Source organism: Danio aesculapii, chromosome 6, assembly GCF_903798145.1.
Source record: "Danio aesculapii chromosome 6, fDanAes4.1, whole genome shotgun sequence".
In the NCBI taxonomy this organism is placed as follows: domain Eukaryota; kingdom Metazoa; phylum Chordata; class Actinopteri; order Cypriniformes; family Danionidae; genus Danio; species Danio aesculapii.
This window is the reverse complement of record NC_079440.1, coordinates 46,612,622-46,634,995: the sequence shown is the minus strand read 5'-3', so window position 1 is coordinate 46,634,995 and position 22,374 is coordinate 46,612,622. Positions and strand designations below refer to the sequence as shown.

At 34.6% G+C, this 22,374-nt stretch overlaps 1 protein-coding gene across 2 annotated transcripts in view; it reads left to right on the top strand.

Annotated features, from left to right (window-relative positions):
* The window catches only part of pdzrn3b (PDZ domain containing RING finger 3b), a 146,865-nt gene that overhangs the window by 101,886 nt on the left and 22,605 nt on the right, over window positions 1-22,374 (top strand). Inside the window, exon 1 of one of the 2 annotated variants that reach the window (XM_056460388.1) lies at window positions 10,176-10,475. The exons of the other annotated variant lie outside the window; for it this stretch is intronic. Within the exon in view, the coding sequence (XP_056316363.1) occupies window positions 10,404-10,475 (72 nt within the window). The 5' untranslated portion in view covers window positions 10,176-10,403. Of the gene's footprint in view, window positions 1-10,175; window positions 10,476-22,374 lie in introns of those variants that run through there. 2 annotated transcript variants of the gene reach the window in all.

The window sequence follows — 22,374 nt, the reverse complement described above, 5'->3', positions numbered from 1 at the left end:
TAATACTAATCAATCAAAGTCAAATCAAATAAAAGCTACCCTAAAAAAGTAGGTTTTAAGAGATGATTAAAAAATACTCAGAGATTCTGCATTACGAATATCAGAGGGTAAAGAGTTCGACAATTTAGGTTCCAGTCTTTCATAGGTTTTAGCCGCGTTGACTGAGCAGTTAAAAGACCAGCATCAAATGAGCGTAAAGCATGTCTAGGAGTGTATGGGATTAAAAGCTAAGATAAATAGGCCCATTCAAGGCCTTGTACGCAAGCATGAGGATTTTAAAATCAATTTGAAAACTGACAGGAAGCCAGTGCAGATTTTTCAAAATAGGGGTTATGTGCTCTCTTGCAATGGTCCTAGTCAGAATTCTAGCTGCTGAATTTTTTTTACTTATTGTAACTTGTTTAGGGTAGCTTTTGAAACCCCAGCCAGCAAAGCGTTACAATAATCAATATGGGAAAATACAAAGGTGTTACTTCATTTTTGAGCAACAGAAAAGGGCAGCATGGGACGAAGTTTGGCAGTGTTTTGCAGATGAAAAAATGATGTCTTGACTGTGTTCCACACATGCGGTTCAAATGTAAGATTGGCAATTTGGCATCAAATACCACACCCAGATTTTTTAGTTTAGTTTGAAACCCTGAAGCAGAGCCATCCAAAATATTTCCACTTTTAGCCTAATAGAGTGTGAACAGTTGCTTATTGGCCATTGTCTGTGATTTGTTAAGGGTTTTACAGTTCTCAATGCAGTATGAATTAATTGTCACTTTTTTATTGTGATGTTACAATGTATTGCTTTACATTTATTGGTCATTGTTGAGGTTTGCATGCTGAGATGTGTATGCAGCTATACAACTATCGTATAGATCTGTTTTTAGGATAATTTCACTTTAGTTTAATTCATAATTGAATGGCTGAATTAACCAACCAACCAGTTTTTCAGGAATTTAATTTATATTTTTTGATTTTTAAATATTTATATCATCTGAAACATATATGTAATGCAGAGAACATCAGGCAAGCAAAGCCTGCACACATTATGCAAATTTGATTAGTGTCAATTGAATTATATTTTATGTGATCATTTGTATATACATTTCACACACACACACACACACACACACCACTATTTGTTTTTTTGTTTGTTTTTTATTCTGTTGAATTATGTTAAATTTAAGGGGTTTGTTGTTAAGGAAACTCAAATACATGTTATAAAAAATATATATTTGTATGGATTTTCTTTTATATAGGGCTATCGCTAGCCTATCTCTGAATAAAATAATATAACGTGGCTTACAAAACCATGCAATGCAATTTAAATCAGTGTAAGAATGCAATTTACGTCAGTGTAAACATTTTTTGTGCACATTGTTTAAGATTGATTATAGACACCATTTTCAACTAAAGACTCAACTTAATTTTTTGAATGTGTTGTGGCTATTCATTTGCACAACAACTGCATTAAGCAATGGCTGAGCTGCATGAGCATAGTGCTTCTTTATAGAGTTTCATAACCAACAGCATGCCTGAGATGCCTAATACAGCCATTTTAGTTGTTTTCATGCATCCATAAACAACACTCTGGCAATGCAAAACTTTTCAAATGTGCAAAGGAAAACATTTTTAGCACATTGTTGTTACGTAAAGATGCAACAAAAAGTTACCCGTTCTTATTTTGCTATTATTAATACCATTATCATTGTTTAACTTTTGTAAGATGTGCTGCATCAGGGAGGATAAACTGGTTAGATCAAAAAATGATTAACCTCCACAACATCTCCATAGAGAGCTGTATTAAAAACATGCATTTCATCATAAAAAAAATTGAAAGTGCCTTCTTGGTGTTAGATTCAAAGTGTTGTTTTCAACAAAGAATTCATGCTACTGAGATCTCCTCGGCCCCCCTGTTGTGTCTCTTAAAGCATCAACAGAGACAACTGTTAAAGCGGTCCAACGGGGCCACAGCGAGACATCTGGAGGAGCAGGCGATGAATATGAATGTTTGTATGAGAGCTCAGACCCTGAGCAGGGGTGCTCTGCTCTCCCAGTGCAAGTGTTGTCTTAATTAAAGTGGGGATGATGTCGCCGTCGCCCCCCTCCTGTCAACTCACCTCCTCTACGGCCCTTCCTCCACCTCCCATGTGGCTCATGACACCCCAAGAAACATCATTATCTGTGCTTCTTTTGTTTGGCTCAGGCAACAGGAGTCACTTTCACTAATGACCATTTTTTAGCTTTCCTGTTTTTATCTCGCTTTTTTATTTTTATTTTTTGCAGAAATCCAAGATCAATAGTCTAGGGGATAAAATAAGTTGTGCAGGGAAGCGGGTGAGGTGCACTGCTGGCAAAACAACAAACTGATACCATAGCAAGCATGTTTACAAAATATTCATTTTCATGTACACTGAAAAAAGTGTTGCATGCAGAACTGTTGCAAACAATTTATTTGTGTTGAATTTAAACAAACAAATTAAATTTAATAATTTTCAACTTCATTTGTTTGTTTAAATTCAGCCCAAATAAATTGTTTACAACCACTTAACGTAAAAAATTTAGTAAATCCATGAATCATAGTTGAGTAGTCAAGAATTCAAGAATCATGTTTTTTTTCTGTGTTAAAACAAAGAAATCAATTCAGTATTTAAAAAACTTTTTTAAAAAAATATGACATTTTGTGGATTAATTATAGCTAAATACATTCAAATAACATATTAAAACATTTAAAACCAAATAAATTGGGTTTTGGGGGGGGTTGTCAAATAAGTTTTATTTAGTCATTGAATAGACTTACAATAATCACAAATTTCAGGATAAATATTCTGATATGCATAAACTTACAAAAACAAAACAAAAACAAACAGCCTAACCCCAGCCTGTAAGTATACAATACAGTGACATTTTTTACAGATATTGCTATTTGGATTTGATTTGCGATTTAATTTTGTAGTCAAGCTTCAGCTCAATAATCTGTATCGTAGCTTCTTACTGCTAAATGCAGTGAGTGTTTTTAAAAAAGGCAACTGAAAAGATATTAGCTAACATAAACATTTATTCAAATTTATTTTGAAGTATTAAGAAATTAAACCTTTCTAGATCAAACAGTAAACACAAATAAAATGACCTAACCTTTCTGTAAACAAGTTGAACTCAAATTAGGGAGCTAGTGTAGTTTACTATAAAAAAACAAAAAATAAAAATACAGAACACTCCGCAAACTAACATGGCTAAAACCACTCTGAAATTACTTTGCTGTTGCTTGCTACTATTGAGTGTCACTGGCAATGCTTTCAGTTCACTTTTTAGCAAGACACTCATCACTCAATTGGGCTCACTCAGTTGGCAAGTAAGACTATCACACACAGACAGCAGTCACGCATTTGCACTGGGCGGGGGAAATTATATAATACAAATATATTTCATATCGCAGCCCCTTGCGATTTAGCTAATCGCAATGTTTCAAATGATTGTGATTTGATTTCAATTAATCCCACAGCCCTAATAAGAATTAAACTAGTCAAAAAATGTTATTTTTATCACTCAATATCAAGGGTGTAACGAGATGCTTACTCTAAGAAATGAGACGAGCGATTAGATTGGGTTCACGAGAACGAGACAAGATTTTTATACTTTTATTTTGAATCTTCAGTGATGAAATATATGAATGAACAATAGTATTTTAATCAACTGAAAAAAGAATAACAAAATGCAAAAATATTTAGGTGTTTTTTTTTTTTAAATCAGCTTGTAATGAATGTTATTTTAATTTTTTTGAATAAATTCTGGCAACGCAGTGGCGCAGTACGTTCTCGTGGGTTTCCTCCGGGTGCTCCGGTTTCCCCCACAATCCAAAGACATGCGGTTCAGGTGAATTGGGAAGGCTAAATTGTCCATAGTGTGTGAGTGAGTGTGTATGGATGTTTCCCAGAGATTGGTTGTGGCTGGAAGGGCATCTGCTGCGTAAAACATATGCTGGATAAGTTGGCGGTTCATTCCGCAGTGGCGACCCCGAATTACTAAAGGGAATAAGCCGAAAAAAAATGAATGAATGTATGAATAAATAAATCCTGTGCAGTAAAGGACATGCAAACACTATAAACCATATGAATGGAAAATAATGTTTATATATAATTTTAAACATTAGCAAACATTTTGCTAATATATGAATGGAAAATAGATTTTTATGCAACTGAAAAAAAATCACAAAATGCAAAACAATTCAGGTGCTTTTTTTAAATAAATTTGTAATGATTGTTATTTTACTTCTATTTTTATGAATTATGCAATAAAGGATTAAATATTTAGCTATAAACTCTACTGACTGGACAAACTGAGCTACTGGATGCGAGTAAGGACTGATAGGAGAGAGCTGTTTTAATGGAATTTGATAGCGCACACCAAATGAAAAGAAAACTTTCTTTTTTTCCGGACCGTAAAAGATGACGATGATGACATTGTCGTAGCCCAAGATCTAAATATCATATTCAACAAATAACCAATGTCATATTGACGTCAAGTACTGACATTTATTCGTCAGGTTTGGCAACCAAAATCCAACATCTGATTGACGTCATAGTGGTAACATCCACACAAGGTCAAGCTGTAACATCATTAGACGTTGATATTCGGTTGATTTTAGGTTGGACGTTGACGTCGGCCCGATGTTGGGTTCTGTCCAGATAATACAGTCTTGTCAATACAACTGCACACACATAAACAGAGAGAGAGAGAGAGAGAGAGAGAGAGAAAGTGCTCATTTATATTGATTGTATTGATTGTAAAAGCCCTTGTAATAATCAAACTAAACAGTAAGGATTTTACTTTACAAAATGTCAGTGTAGTCTTATCAAGGCAATTACAGATTAAAAAAAATTAGTTTTATATTTGTTTTGCTTATTTATTCCAAATTAGGTTAGCTATATTTAATTTATTTTATATATCATGATGTATATAAATGCAAACATGTATATTGTAATCTGTGTGGAGGATTTGTAAATCTCTTTGATTATTTGAGCCTTAAGCAGGTCAGAGGCTAATCCATACATGCACACATACACACTCCTATCACAACCAGACCATACCTCCAGGGACTGAAGATAGAAACATGAAGATGATGAAAAGAATGAGGGACATCAAAATTACGATACCGTGCCATCAAATAAACCAAGCCCTCATCATCTGCTCAGCATGATGCCTCTTGCCATCCAAGAGCTTGATAACATTATTTGATCTGAAAATATGCAGGGCTGTCAATCATTCCAAAGCCAGAGATGTACTGTTGGAAAGAATTATGCTCACTAGTCAAGTCCAGACATTTTTATGTCTGTAGTGCTTTATACAATTCAAAGTGTGTCAAAGCAGCTTTACAGAGAAAACAGGCACAATTGAAAATCAGGTAGAGAGAGTATGACAATTCATCAGTGTGAAACAAGTACATCAAGCACAATCAAATTCCACAGAATGCTGATTCTAGTTAGTCCATTGATCATTTAGTTCAGTTCATTTAGAGCTGGGGGACTTAATTGGGGTTATTTTAGTGCACATATTCTAGTAAACCTCTAGCATGTGCATTCAGATGGAGCAGAGTTTACTGATAGGCAGCGGAAAAAAATTGGTTTAAATTCGAATTCAGTTTAATTGGTCGATAGTGACATTAAGATATTTTTTTCTGTGATAACAAACACTGTAGAATACACAAGACATGTCACTCATATAGTTTTGTTTGGGAAAAGACTAACGGTGAATATGTTGAATGAAGCCCCGCCTTCTAGTAAAGGAGCCAAGCAATGATCACTATAGACTGATGATTTTCTGGGAGAGGGGCTCAGAACAGGCATGAGTTTCTGCAGAGTTTGTGTTATTCTAATGTTTAGAAATGAAACTAAAGAGAGAGTTGTTGTTTAATTTTATTGGTGATTCCTAATATGAAATTGAATTATAAGCTTGGCAAACAATTTTGGAGAATTTGATGTTTCCCCATTCATGTCCGCCGAGTGAAATGACTTGCCTTAAAGGGGCTTTGGCAATAATGACTATGATAATGCTGTTTGTGTCACTTCTCAATTAACTGTAGTTGCGTGTTATATAACAGCATAAAATGATATGTTTTTTACTTCAAACTTACGTCATAACTGCAGTCAAGTGTTTGAAATAAATCCTTCTGTGAAGGCATTCTCATAGTCAAGTAATTATTAGTTACACTAAATCAATGAAAGCAGTTAATTTTTTTTGCTTATTCAGCAATCCCTATTTCCCAAGGTGATTTTCTGTGTTTCTTTGTGTGTATTTGGACGGGTTTGTGTGTTTTCGTTAGTAGTAGATTTACTACCAATCACACTTTGCTTCCTTGAAGACATGCGAAACAGTTGCAGATTTGCTCAATCAGATTGCAATTTCAGTTTAAGTAACTGCATAGCCCTATAAGTTTAATACAAATGTCATTGTTAAACAATGTGATTCATTGTAGTGCATCTCTGCTGACCCCTAAAGAAGCAACCCAAATGCGACAGCAACAAGCACCACATACAAATAGAGGAGAAAAAAGCAAGCTTTCATGAGTTTTAAAAACTCTCCACTATTATACTTGGAGAAACAGAAAAGGACATGGACAAACATGGACAGCATTTTCAGAACATTCATTATCTGAAATTGATTTGTATATCTAATTCAAATGGTACAATTAGTTTATGAACATATAATAATATACTAAAATATTTTTCCTAAGACACTGACATAAGCCTCTAATTTTATTTTTCTTTCCTGTGCTAGAACAAAGAAATGCTGCATTTGTTAAATAATATTATGTACATTGTGTATACAATATTGTACATGTATAATTGTAATACTAGGAGTCGGGTGACAACGAAGGTGAGGTTCCAAATGCAGTTTATTAACAGCTTGATCAGGCAGGCAATGGACAAACAAGAACAAATGGTATCATGAGGGTAAACCAATCGAATAGTCATGTTCATAGGCAGAGGATTGTGCAGGCGGCACATAGGATAAACAAAGAAACAAGACACGATAAGACTAGACAAAAAAAAATATTTGCATTGTTATAGGTAATCAAACAACAAGACTCAGCAATGTGTGCGAGAGATGAATATATAGTCCATGTAATCAGCTTCCAGCTGTGTGTGTGCAATCAGAGAGAACTGGAACTGGTGTGTGGGGGGGTGCATGATGGGATTTGAAGTTCAGTTCTGTGACAGATTTGTTGTTCTCCAGTGATCTGCAACTGCTAGATCGCTGGTGATAGTGACAATAGTATGTAAAATATTGTATGCACCTTCTGGTAAGGGGACATTTACAGTAACAAAAAGAATTTGTTAACTTAGAATTTGCGCACACATACATTTCATATATTACTCATTACATTTAGTAATTAAATAGATCTTTTAAATGATTGACTGTTGTTTCTTTTTACAGTCCTACTAGGTTTTTTACAGTAGGAAAAAACATTTTCTTTCAGATGTGGATGTTTGTGATTTGAGTGTCATTTGCACGTCCTGTCAGTATAACACATCTTGCATTACTAAAGTCAACAATTGTTTAAATAATTGTTTGTTAAACTAATAATTAATATTGGTAACTTGTGGGAATTGACAACTCTAATGTATACACAAAGAGAGAGGACAACAGGATGGTCCAGAAATGATGTGAGTTTTGGGGGTAGAAATGATCCTATATCGAGGCAGTCTGGGAAATGGCAGAAAACCGGGACTGTGAAGTATCATATGGAAACATCTGTTCTGAGGAAATCCCAGTACCGCCACCAGCTTAAACATAAACATACATACAAAAACCCTTCAGTTCTCATCCTGGCCTTCCACTGAGACTGGTTGGAAAGGATGGTCAGTGCCAACTGTCTTCCTGTGCTGCGCCCTCATCACACATTCCCGGTCAATGAGATGATGGATGGGACAGGGCAGAGGCAGCTTAAATACACCTCTGAAATAATATTTTCTCATCTGATAACCCTGAATACACAACAAGGCAAGCCGTTCAGACTCCCATGGTATCTTTGGATTGTAAAATGTGTTTATGAGAATATAAAGACACGTATGGAATGTGGACAGACATTCAGCTGTGCTGCTACTAAAGAATATCATGAGCTTAATGTTTTCAGATTGGCATTAGAAATAGCGATTGATTTCAGCTGTTGTCGTTTAGATGGCTTGTATGCTGTATAGTCACCAGAGATGATACATGATACATCGGCCACTTGTTGGATGATATTGGATATTTATTTGGAATTTTTAATTGTTCTATAATGAGAGATTAAATTTGAAATATTTCATAAAGACTATTTTGATAACACAGTTGAATAAAATCTTAACATGAATATATACAGTTAAGCCCGGACTTATTCATACCCCATGCTGTAGTATAGTCATATTAGTGGTATGCTTCTTTGGGATTTCTCCACACTGTAACTCTCCAAGACGTGGGAATGACAGTGAAGGTAGACTCAGAACAATACATGTTTCAGATTGTCCACAACCCAAGATTTTTACTACTGGCACCATTAAAATTGACATTGAATATCCATTCATCCATCCGTCCATCCATCTATCATTCTGTCTTTCTATCCTTCTATCTGTTAATCTGTCATTCTATCATGTGATCTATAATGTGATCTATCTATCTATCTATCTATCTATCTATCTATCTATCTATCTATCTATCTATCTATCTATCGATCATTCTCTCTTTCTATCCTTCTATCTTTCTATCATTATGTAGTTCTATCTTTAGTCTGTCATTCTATCAATCTATCATGTTATCTATCTATCTATCTATCTATCTATCTATCTATCTATCTATCTATCTATCTATCTATCTATCTATCTATCTATCTGTCTGTCTGTCTGTCTGTCTGTCTGTCTGTCTGTCTGTCTGTCTGTCTGTCTGTCTGTCTGTCTGTCTGTCTGTCTGTCTGTCTGTCTGTCTGTCTGTCTGTCTGTCTGTCTGTCTATCTATCTATCTATCATTCTCTCTTTCTATCCTTCTATCTTTCTATCATTCTTTATTCTGTCATTCTATCAATATATCGTGTGATCTATCTATCTATCTATCTATCTATCTATCTATCTATCTATCTATCTATCTATCTATCTATCTATCTATCTATCTATCCATCTATCCATCTATCCATCTATCCATCTATCCATCTATCCATCTATCTATCTATCTATCTATCTATCTATCTATCTATCTATCTATCTATCTATCTATCTATCTATCTATCTATCATTAAGAATTGCACTGGCAGCAGTCATATTCCGCAGTCATACAACTAGAATGGGCGAGCTGATGCAAAATAGCAGACAAAGTTGGGTTAAATTTATGGAAATGTCCAATAAAATTGGTCCAGTGGTCAAATAAAAGAGCATCCTGTAGTGCGGCAATTTGTAGGTTTCCCCATTAGGGAATGAAATTAGATCATAGTTCCCCTCATGTAAATAAGGAACGCTGCCCATGGCATGGTTCGAGATTCTTCTAATTGCCACTTATGTTTGGTTGGCTGAGTGGCACCACAGTGATGGACATGCCCTATGCCAGGTCTGCAGTGCCCTATTGTCAGCTATGGTGTCATAAAAGGCAACCTTTATATTAATGGGATACCAAGTGTCCAGTGTCATTTTGCATCAGTCACCTTAGCCTGGTCCACAGGGCAAAAAGAAACGTTCAGTCTGTAGATTTGTTTGCTTGGCTGTCACCCCACTTATTAATGGAGAAACAGCTCCAACGATTGCCCTGATTATTCCTTTGTCTTCATGCATGCTGTATGCCAAAGTTCACTGAAATTGTTTTGAATCCTTTGAAATCCAATTATCCAGCAATATTAGCGATGAAAAGAAAACCGTTTTTTTTTCTCATTCTTTTGACGCATTAACAATTATTTGAATGACTTGGAATTATTGCAATTTGCATAATTATCAGACCCCATTCAACAGTCGCTTGGCATGATGCCTTTCAGGTGGAGTGAGTAATGAAATCTTCTGCAGACTGAAGTCACCATGCATATACACACAGCACAGCAGCAACAATGGACAGCCCACTTTTGAATATTCAATGATGCTGTGCTTAATATACATGAGTGGGTGTGCATAAGTAGTGGATTGTTGCCGGTGTAAGCAGACAGATCCAGTAGGGAGAACAGACTTCATGCACACACTCACACTGAATGTAAACGTACGCTGGAGAGATTCTTGTAGAATAAAGCAACTGGGACGCATTTAAGGAGGAGGAGGAAGAGAAAAGGCAAGGTGTTTGGTCAAGCCGGCAGCCACATGTGAAAGTGCAAGAACGAGAGAGAGAGAGAGAGAGAGACAGACAGACAGAGGAAGGGCGCGCATTGAGTTCTGCTCTCCTCCAAGAGAAAGACTAGATGGTCAGATCTGTCCATGATGGGGTGCAGAGTCTGTACTCTACAGAAGCCTCAAGAGCAGTACAAACTCCTGTATGAAGTATGCCAGGTAAACTATTGCTTTTATTTTCTTACAGAAAGCAGTTAATGCAGTTAAAACTTAAGTGTTTCATGCATGAATCCATGTCTTAATGCTGTTGAGTTTTGATTGTCTAGAAAATGTATTGTAAAGCTCCTTGGACATATTTATGCAATCATATTTAGTCTTTTCTGAAAGAAAGCTGTACTTTTGGAGTTGTGACAGTTGTGCTCCTGGTCTGTTGTATTAAGCTATGAGACTATGGTTTACATGGGTTTAATCGAATGTGACAGACAGGTTAGAAATTGTCATGTTGCTGCTTACATTTGCTTTCTGAGGCTGATGATCATTGTTATTTGTTTATGACTAATTGTGTATTTGGCCTGGTTAAATTGGAGCAAAATGGAAAATAGATAAATAAATAAAAGCACTGTTCCTTTAGTTAACTAAATAATGCACAATAGATAAATGTATTTGATGCAATATCTTTGGAAAGTTACATTTTAAGGTTTTATACACTCTTAACCCCTTGACTGCCCCTCTACCAAACGGTTGAGCATGTTTGTACACTGTTTTAAATCATGACTGTAAAGTAAGTTAAAGAATGACTGTTTTAAATAATGGCTTGCACTCATAGCATTATTGGTTTACAAAACCAATCAAACAAACATAATCCTGTTGCACTACTACACTTGAAAACATGTTAAATGAGAATATTTTACGGCATACTTCAAAAAATGAAGGTGATTTAGTATTTAAAAAATGTTTTATTTAGAATAGTTTTTAAATAAATTGGTCTTGCACTTCATATTTTCAGATTTTTCATAGTATTTGTAGTAATTTCAGTACTTTTACCATAATCCGACATATCAACCATTTGGTAGAGGCTGATATTTTAAAAATGAATGTGTTGAAAAAAATGGACTTGAGTTTGTTAACTAACGACATTAGGAGTTAAGAAATGCAATCCAATCATTTTTGTCTTGGTGGGGTAGTTATAGAGTTAAAATGGTAGATTATTATGTTTTATAGTCAAATATTTTATCCACATTTTACCCATTTTTGGGTTAAAACCACTTTCGTTTTAGATTGTAGAATATATATGGTGTCTGCATCACATCAAATTTAAATATTATTGTGTATAATTAAAGCATATTACATAGAAAACAATAATTCTGTGAAAATAAAAAACCAAAATATGGATAAAATAATCTTCCATTGTCATTCAGTGTAACAGAATATATGTATATTATATATATATATATATATATATATATATATATATATATATATATATATATATATATATATATATATATATATATATATATATATATGTTTATGGCTAATTGTGTATTTGGCATGCTTAAATTGGAGCAAAATGAAAAATAGATAAATAAATAAATAAATAAAAGCTCTATTGATTTAGATAACCAAATAATGCATTATAGATGGATGTATTTGATGTAATAACTTTAGAAAGTTACATTTAAGGTTTTATACACTCTACAAATGTTGGGTTATTACATTCTATTTGTTAAATATTTGATCTACATTTTACCCTTTTTGGGTTAAAACAACTTATAGTTGTAGAATATATGGTGTCTGCATCGCATCAAATTTAAATATTGTGTAAAATGAAAGCACATTACATGGAAAACAATAAGTTTGTGAAAATAAAAAGCCAAAATATGGGTAAAATAATCTTCCATTGCCATTCAGTTTAAAAGACATATATATATATATATATATATATATATATATATATATATATATATATATATATATATATATATATATATATATATATATATATATATATATATAAACAATATGCTTATTCTGATCGTACATATTAAAATGTAAAATACTAATGTATTGTTTTTTATGTTATATCATAATCTATAAACAATATATTAGAATACTATTTTGTATAATAATATATAATGTATTTTAGATATCTGTTTTTATAGATATATATTAGTTATTTAATATTTTTTAATATTATTTTTTGCTTATTTTGCAGACAAAGTGTGTGGTTTGATGAATATTATTTTAAATAACATTTAATATTTAATTCATACATTGGGCATGTGTTGTGATCCTTAAATAAGAGTATTTTAATGTCATCACACTATTATTGATCTACATATTCCTGACAATATGTGTTGTGATACAAGTTGTTACACTGAAGGACATTTTATCAGGTGTATTCTGTAAATCACAGTAAAAATGTATGATGCTCATTTTTCATGCTCAGAATTTATTTTTATTTTTATTTTGAACAATTTAATCAAAATGGAATTAAAACTCAATGTGTGTGTCTGTCTCCTTGACAGGCATTTTGCTTTCCAGTCATCAGATATTTCTGAACAGCTATGCCATCCAGCATGTATGAACCACCATGTCCTCGTGAGCGGTGCATCGCTGTTTGACATTGTTGTCAGCTCTGATTTAATTTCCTGTGGGTTTTGTAATCCTGACGCTCGCGGCTTTAGGATGTCTGACACAATAACGCCGGGAAAGCTGTAGATAAAAACCAGCAGGGGGCCTCTGAGAACACATGCTCGCACACACACATCCATGCATAAGTGTACACATTATCACAGAAATTGACTGTTATCAAGAAACTGTAACCTGAATTATCCCTTATTTGTTCCAGAGTGAAGGCTTCTTGTTGATTTGAAAAGCTCACAAACTAAAAGATGCTAATTTATTCACTTCTTGAAAAAAAAGAGCCCATTTCTTGTGGATTCCAGGCACATTGTGAGACCACACTGTTAGCCTGCCAAGGGATGCATACTTGGGTTTGTATGGTGTGTGTGGAGGAAGCTTTCAGTAAACCTAATGAGTGACCACTTCGTCTAGTCTTTTCACTATATTTCCGTAGCGGCTGTTTCTCTGCATTAGCTGTTGATGACAGAGCAGTCGCTATTGTGAAAGACTCCGCTTTGATCGTACACACTGTATGAAAGCAGGACTAAAAGCTTTTTCTCCTGCGAAGGGTTGAGCGTATATTTGTGTGTGTGTGTGTGTGTGTGTGCACTATAACAGTAAATGGTCTCTGTTTGTTAACAACCCAACAGCCGATGTTGGGCTTCAAAGGAAGCGTCAGCCTTTTCAAATCACTCCCTATTGGGAAAAAAACTGAATGAAGCAAGAAAAAAAGAGACAAAGACATATTGGAGACATCGGATGAGGTCTTTATCTAAACAAGTCCTCCATGCGAATGCATCTGTCATGCTGCTGTCAATTACTTTTGACTGACAGGCTGTTAGTAAAGGTTTTTTGCAACTAACTCAAAGTTGGGTTACGACATGCTTAAGGAAAAGAAAAAAACACTTGTTTAACATCCAATGGTGTTCTTCACTCCTTATGTGATATTGATATGTCATCTAAGAAGCTAAGAAACTGCTATTTTCTGTGGTGGGTGTAGAATGCCAAAATTAGACAATAAGACAAGTTTCGAGAGACATATTTCAAAAGAGAGAAGTTCCTGCATGTTTTCCCCTTTCTAATGCAAACATTATTTAAATATTGCTGAATTATAAAAATATTGAAGAGAGATTATCAATTGCCTATATCGACAATAACCATTATGCACAAAGCTTTTATAAAAATATATCTAAAAAAAATCACAACAACAAAATAGAACATAAAATACAGATGAAAAAGTGACGGTTAAATTCAGGGGTGGAGTTAGGGTGGGTCTTTTTTCATAGAAATTAGATCATAGACATTTTTAAAAGCTAAAACGGTCACATTTTCCATAGTCAACTGTACACTTTCTTTTGTGTAAGAATTTTATACCAATTAATAATCTAATAAACCTCAATATTCAGGATTATTTTGTGGTAAAATGAGTTAGTGACTATGTTTACATAGACATCAGTAATCAAATTATTTGCCTTGATCTGAATAAAACAGTAATATGATGGTGTTTGCATGAGTTGCCTTTTGAATGTTCCTTTCATGATCCCATTCTACATGTTATAGCACATAATTTGATTAACGTCATTGCGTCACCACACTATCCACATTTCCTCTTGAGTTTCATGTCATTTCAGGTGATTCATTTTTAATTTGTCGACTTTAACTACAGTTTAGCACTTTCACTTTCATTCAGGAACATTTCATACATGCCCCCTGTGAAAAACGAGATATTGGATGCGAGTAGAACTGCTGGAAGAGTGTTGTTTTAATGGAATTTGATCCTGCATGCCGTATGGAAAAAAATACGCGTTTTGCCATACATGTGTCTGTGGTCCTTCACTAAAACAGTAGGTGCAGAGAGTAGTGTCAAACAGCCATGTGTGTATAGACTATCTTGTTGCAAAATGTGCCGAAATTCCTACACGACGGTAATAGTTTGATTGTGAGGTTTACATGTCTGTACTGCACTTCAATAATGCAGCTACAGTTTCTGTTTAGTTTGATTATGACTTTAATTTGATTAAATTCAAAAATCGCTGTTTACATGATATACTCTTAATCAGAGTATTGTCTTAATCGCATTAAAATCAGATTATTGGTGTTCATGTAAACGTACTCATTGATTGATTCTGTGATCAGAACCACAACATACCACAGAGTAAGCTGTGTCTGAATTCGCCTATTACTCGACTAGGTACTATGTTTGAATTTAAATTTACTACACAACCATTACAAAAGTACATTCTATAGAGTAAGAATGGAGCCCAGACGTACTACATCCACCATTTGTCATCATCACATGGCCTATCTGGTTGAATTGCATCGCTTCACTCCCATTCATGAATTCTCTTGTGTGGCATCATGGGGTAGCGTAGCACCCATCAGATGCACACTTCAGAATCTTGAAGTAGTTGGTCATCCAGGTACTTCACGCAAAGTGTTTTTCGATTGCTATGAATTTGGGCATACTATTCAGCTCGCTTTTTGTTTTTAGAGTACTATATAACAGGGCTGATTGATATTGTAAAAATCTAGCATTGCGATATTTTTTTATTTTGCGATATAAATACAATTTCACCAGATTACTTAATATCTCTATTTGGAATTTGTATTGTTAGATCGATTGGAGTGATTCTGTGGTGAGAGTGCATAAACTCTAATATCTGTAAACTTTTTGGGGTTCCTCAACAAGTTTTTGTTGTGGTCTATGCTATTTGCAGTGCATTTCTGTATTTGCATATGTTGTGAGTATTTTTGTGCAATCTATAAATACAAGAAATCAAGAAAAAGATACAATCGAAAAAGAGTTTTTTTCATTTCTCGTGTCTAACTCTATTTAAGTACAGTAACTGAATAATAAAAATATTAATAAATAAAAATAAAATAAAAATAATTCATAACAATTTATCAATTTAAGTTACAAATGGTACAATTTATTATGCCTGAATGCTTTTAAGGTCAATAACACATGCATATGATCAATTATAATACAAACGCAACATTATATCCTGCAGTGTGACTATTGCGAATGTTCACATGGCAATATCAATGCTGAAACGATATATCGTGCAGTCCTACTATATATCAGTATTTCCCAACCCTGTTCCTGGAGGCACACCAACAATACATATTTTGGATGTCTCCCTTCTTTATCTGACTCATTAACTTCAGGTTTTGGAGTCTCTTCTTATGTACTGATGAGTTGATTCAGATGTGTTTGATTAGGGAGAGGATGAAAATATGTATTGTTGGTGTTTATTCAGGAACAGGGTTGGGAAACACTGCTATATAGTATGGAAGTATGGGATTTTGGGTGCAGCCTGATCTTTTTTCTAGAAGTTACCAGGTAAAATTATAAAATCAGAAAACATGTGAAGTGTATTGTTCACCTACACTGAGAATTTGTATCCCACAGACAGATAATGGAGCCTTTGTGATGTGTGATGGCTCTGACTCTGGAGAAATATGTGGCAGAGGGGTTGTTGTTTCGTGTGGTAATGTTGAGAGTGCTTTTTTGTCTGGCGTCGGGTCACTCATAATTAAGGCCTGTGAGTGGCGGCAGGATGTCGCTGGACTTTAATGAATCGACTGAAAGAGTTGTTTGAAGTGTGAAAGTGATCTGTGGACTCATCCTTTTCCTGGCGCCCGCTCATCCATGTGTCCACCTCTATAAGCATGTGCATTGACACATGTGTGGTGTAGATCGCAACATGGAATTGCATTATTGCAGTGGATTGATATCGGTCTTGGGGATTTAAACAGCTTTTCTGAAAAATTGTCTTATTAGTGGATATTTTGAGGTCTGTGAGAGTATGTTTGGGTCATTGGATGGCATACACAGAGGATCAGGCTTCTAACTGGGCCCATCCCCAGATAATACACACAGATCCTCTTCATTAGGCTGTCTGGCACTACCTCCACCCCTTTTGTTGTCCCTCTCTTTCTGTCTTAGAACTCCTCAGAGAGTGATGTAGACAGATGAAGCGACACACACTGACACACTAGAGATAGATTTAGGGACACAGAAATGTTTTCACTGGTTCATGTGCTCTAAGAGACATTCTATAGACTCAACAACTCTATAATGAGAATGTGACATTAACCCATTTGAGATTGATTTTGGCCTATACTCTATGTAAATTCTGCAAATTTAAAATTTGATTTCATAGGAGAAATTTAAGCAGAAAGTTTCATCTGAGCGATTCCAGGATTATAGATGTAACATTTGCAATAAAAACTCAAAACATAAATTCCCATAGAAAGTACATGTTAGCATTATATTGAAACATCGGTTTGTATTTTCCAGAACAACTAACCACAGAGTTCTGAGATCAGAAAAATATCAAACTGTTAACGTTTTTATATTTTATTTGAGGAAAATAAACATGCGTAATGGATGTGACCAAAAAAGTCTGCGAGTTTACAGTATACTTATTAATATAAATTCGGTGAATTAAACTGCTCAACCCAAAAGAAACAATGATAATCAAAAGGATAAGAGTCGGCTCACTATTGAACAAACATGATTGATTTTATTTTATTTTTCATTTTTGTATTTATAAGGAAAAAGCTTTGTTATGGATATGACAGATGTGAAATTAGCACTTGTGTGACTTTGGTAAATCAAGTATAATTGTTTGAAATTGACAGAAACTTTTTTGAGTATTTTTACTGTCTTGTAAAATACAAGCCTACACAAAAAAAATGTACAAACGGTTTCCGATTTTAGTAAAAACTTCCATGGCAAGGTTGACATCTGTGTGGAATTGCTCATCTACATGTATCCATAAAATATCTGTTTTTGTTATATATACATATACAGTTGAAGTTAGAATCATTAGGTTTAGATTAGATAATTAAATTTAACTAAAGGAGTTTAAGGATAATTTAAGGATAATTAAAGGAAGATTTAACACATTATTGTACATGATATATTTAATAACTAATTTCTAATAACTGATTTATTTTGTCTTTGCCATCATGACAGTATATAATATTTAATATATATTTTTCAAGAAACTAGTATTCAGCTTAACGTGTAATTTAAAAGGTTCATAGGTTAATTAGGTTAACTTGGCAATAATATTGAACTTAAAATGGTTTAAAAAATTTTTAAACTGATTTCATTCTAGCCAAAATAAAACAAATAAGACTTTCTCCAGAAGAACAAATATTATAGTAAATACTGTGAAAATTTCCTTAATCTGATAAATATCACACATAACATGAGATATAATAAAAAAAAAAAGAAATTTATAAATGATTTTAGGAGCGACTTAAAAATAAAAAAAGTTTTAGTTCAAGTAATTTTAATGATTAGTTTTTATTTTATTTTCAATTATGTCAGTACATCAAAGATAGATTAATTGAGAGTGAGAATTTGTTATCTTGTTGAAATCATTTTCATATATTTTAATATATCATAAATATTTTGAGATGTTAAATAATGAACAATTACAAATTACGAACCTCAAAAATAGTCTAGATGAACCTATATTATATGTAGTGCAGTTATGCTTATTCATTGTTGAGGTCATGTTATATAAGGTCATATTTAACATTTATGCGTGTAGTCTAAATACATATTCATAAATGGCACGAAGTGATTTGATATAAGACTAACACGTAAATCATTCAACGCAATCTCACAGCAATTCGTAACTTTTTGATTTAGGGTCTAATTCGTAGGAATTCCTACGATCTAATATATACAATTTAGTACGATTTGCTCATCACCCAATGACGGTTGGGTTTAGGGGTGGAGTTGGGTGCCATGCCTCCTTTTTTGAAATCGTACATTTTCAAATGATTAAACATTTCTCTTGAGGTCAGACTGAGTCATTTCAACTATGGACAGTGGTTTCTGTGTAATTGTTGTCATTATTGTCTATGTATGGCTTTGTTTCATTTCATGTTTCATCCCATTGAATGAACCACTGGCTATGCTTGGGTTTTTTTGTGCACTGATTGGAAGAACAGTCTAGCCACAGTGCTTTTGTGTTTATTCTGGCAACATTTTCTAAAGTCCTATGCTTAAAAAACAGTGGTTCAGTTGGCCTATTGATTTCAGTGTAGCGGCCTCTTTTAAGAAAACCACTCAAAGGAAAGGAGAATTAGTCCCTGTGAAGCTACAGGTCGAAGGAAGGTGATTTTCCCCTTCAGTTCAGATAATTAGAAGCGAGCGGGGATGCAGTGAACATGCCTCGCCGTCCCTGAGTAAACTTGATCTCTCTCTGGCTGTGCTGAAGTCTGTGTTCAAAGTGGGAGAGGTTTGCACCATGTGGAGATCGTGTCTCCTTTGTCCCTGACGAGCCCATGTTGGCCGACTGCTGGAGACTATGTTTGACAGCTACGTGCCTCCTAATCTCCACAGAAGTGGCCCATAATGGCCATGGCGCCTGTCTGCACCTCATGTAAGACCTTCTTTTTAATTAGAGTATCAAAACAGTCAGGCTGCTGAAGCTCTGTGTCAGATCAGATTTGTATTGGGTGTGTGCTAGCTAATGCATGTTTGTAGCTTTGCACAGTGTTTTCACATGCTTCAAAATGTTTTCAGAAATTGAATGCCCATCAAGTTGGACAGTTCTATTGTCTTTTCCAATCTGCTTCCACTATGACAGTCTTCTTGCTGTTCTCCGCTTTTACTAATTAGTCTTTACAGCGATGGCATGTCAAAACCAAACGCTTTGCTCTTTGCTATGGGGGAAATAGACAGAGTGTGGTCTATGTAGTTGAATCAGGAACAGGTCTTCCCCACAGCTGCTTTACACTGCAGCAGGTGGCTGTCAGTCAGTCAGGAGATTCACTACTCTCCGGTCTGCATACAATACTACACAAAGCACAGGACATGACAGACATACAGTGACATGATGCAGATGGAGACAACTGGACACATAAAATACAGACATAACATGAAAATACTGACAGTGCCGAAGACAAAATATTGATTTACTATACATTGTAAAGACATAACATGAACTGTTTAAACTGCTAAACATGTTAAGGTAAAGACAAAACATATTGGGTATCAGGAAACCCAGCGTCCAGTCAAAAGCAAGTTTAAAAACATGAAATAACTGCCTTGTTCTTCCAAGCTTTTAATGGCAGTGAATGGTGCTGTTTGTACCACCTATTATTAAAGTATTGACTGCTTTGTCTGACACCAGTGATAACAATTGACAAAGTTTTTTTAAAATCAAGTGATGGGTTTTATAACACAAAAATCCACTTTAGAAGGTGTTCATGAACCAACTGGAGCCATGTTAATGGTTGTGCTTTTTTAACTTCAAAAGTTTGAGCACCATTGACTGTATTACAAAGCTGTTACATTTATGGGATAATGTACAGTGCATCCGTAAAGTATTCATAGCAATCTGGGCGGCGTGGTGCCGCAGTGAGTAGCGCTGTTGCCTCACAGCAAGAAGTTCGCTGGTTCGAGCCTCACCTGGATCATTTGGCAGTTCTGTGTGAAGTTTGCATGTTCTCCCCTTGTTTGTTTGGGTTTCCTCTGGGTGCAAGTCCAAAGACATGCACTATAGGTGAATTGGGTAAGCTAAATTGTTCGTAGTTTTACCAGCTTTAAGGTATACCGCGGTTTTGAAAAGTCAAGGTTTTAAAATCATTAATTTTCTGTGATACCGTTCCTAAAGTATTTGTACGTTTTTTTTATGGCTATTTTGAGTCTTTTTTTAGGGCAACAATAGCATGTTGTAGAGCTGAATAGTGCAGAGGCTTGCTTTATATCCAAAGAAAAGAAAAATATCCAAAGATACCTTTTTAAGTTGAAAAGAAATGTGTGTTTTCGACAGCCGAAGTCAATGACTTATTTTAATTATTTAGCCTGACATTTATTATTTCAAAATATTTTAAAGGAGAAAAAAAAATATATATATACCATGTTCAATGGGGGGAAAAGTTGTTGTTTTTTACCCAGACATTTAACAAAAACAGTTTTAAAGCAGTAATTATAATACCGTTATATTGTGGAACCGTGATATTTTAACCCAAGTTTATCATACCATCAGAATCTTCTACCGGCCCATGCCTATATGTGTGTGAATGAGAGCGTATGGGTGATTCCAGTGATGGGTTGTGGCTGGAAGGGCATCCGCTGCTTAAAACATATGCTGGATAAGTTGGCGGTTCATTCCGCTGTGGCGACCCTTAATTAATAAAGGGATTAAGCCAAAAAGAAAATGAATGAATGTTTGCAATCTTTCCCCCCTGAAGTTTTCAATCAATTCTGGTTATTTCTGTTATTGTACTGTCTATACAGTTTATATATTGCAGTTGTGAGACACAGCAGAGAATATGAATAGATAAGCTTTGTTTGGTGATTAGTCTCCATAACTCTGGCACAGATGTGATTTTGCAAGCTAACAGACAAACACAGGTGTATCCGCTTGTTTTTATGGACAGATTTATTTGCACAGATGCATCAGATTCTCTGCAATTAAAATGAAATAAGACCAGATTAAGTGTCCCAACTGTCTTTGCCATTACGTCTGCCATTTGTTCAGTCTAAATTATAGGGGTCAACTCTTTTTCTTTCCTGTTTTATAGCTACAAACAAAAAAAAGCAAAGCATGCCAGCCTTTATCCATTTTAAACAAAGAGATGATGACCTAATTCCGAATCAGTTATATTAAGAAACCCGATTCAGTGAAGCTAAACTGCTATTAGCATTTCCATAGGAGAATAGGGTTTCACTCTAGGGACGTGTTATGCTTTAAGATGGGATAAGATGTAATTTAACAGCATAAAATGGAGTGCATGCATGTTGGAGGTTGAATGGTGACATGCATCCTCGCGTCCATGCTGAATCATGAATAAAACATGCTAACAGAGAAGTTTACGCTTGCTAGCTGGAGCAGTTGGCTGATTTTGAATGCTGATGATTGAGCTATTATATCTCATTTATATTCAGAATGAGTGCTCATAAAGTGGCTAAATAGTGAATGCTGTGCAGCTCACTTCACAAAAAAATTGAAGTCTGTCGTCTCTTAAAGTAGTGATTTTATGGGTTCATGTTTATTGGTACTAAAGAATTTTTGTGCAAGTGTGTGGAAATAGTATTGTCAGCATTTTTAGTGGTAGCACTCTTTGCTGAGGTTTTAACCAGATGGATTTTTAAAAATGTTTGTTATAACATATAAATCTATAACATTATGAAATGTAATATATGTGTAGTTGCACCAAAATGGGCAACTGAAAAATATTCAGGTGATTCTGCATTTTTGCTTTTGTTGTAGTGCCTCAGTTTATGTGGCATTTAATCGGATGTTCCCTTCCTCTTCCTTCCTACTCGTTATAACACATATAAATTGTATATTAAAAATAGTGAAGATTAGTTTTTTTTAAGGTAAATGCTTTTACTGATACTTTAACGAGCCCTTATTATGGGTTTTTGAAAATTGAAACCCCCGGCCCCGCCCACAAACATTGTAGAAAGAAAAAGAAGACAAACACTGTAGCAGATTCTGGTTGAATCATGTCA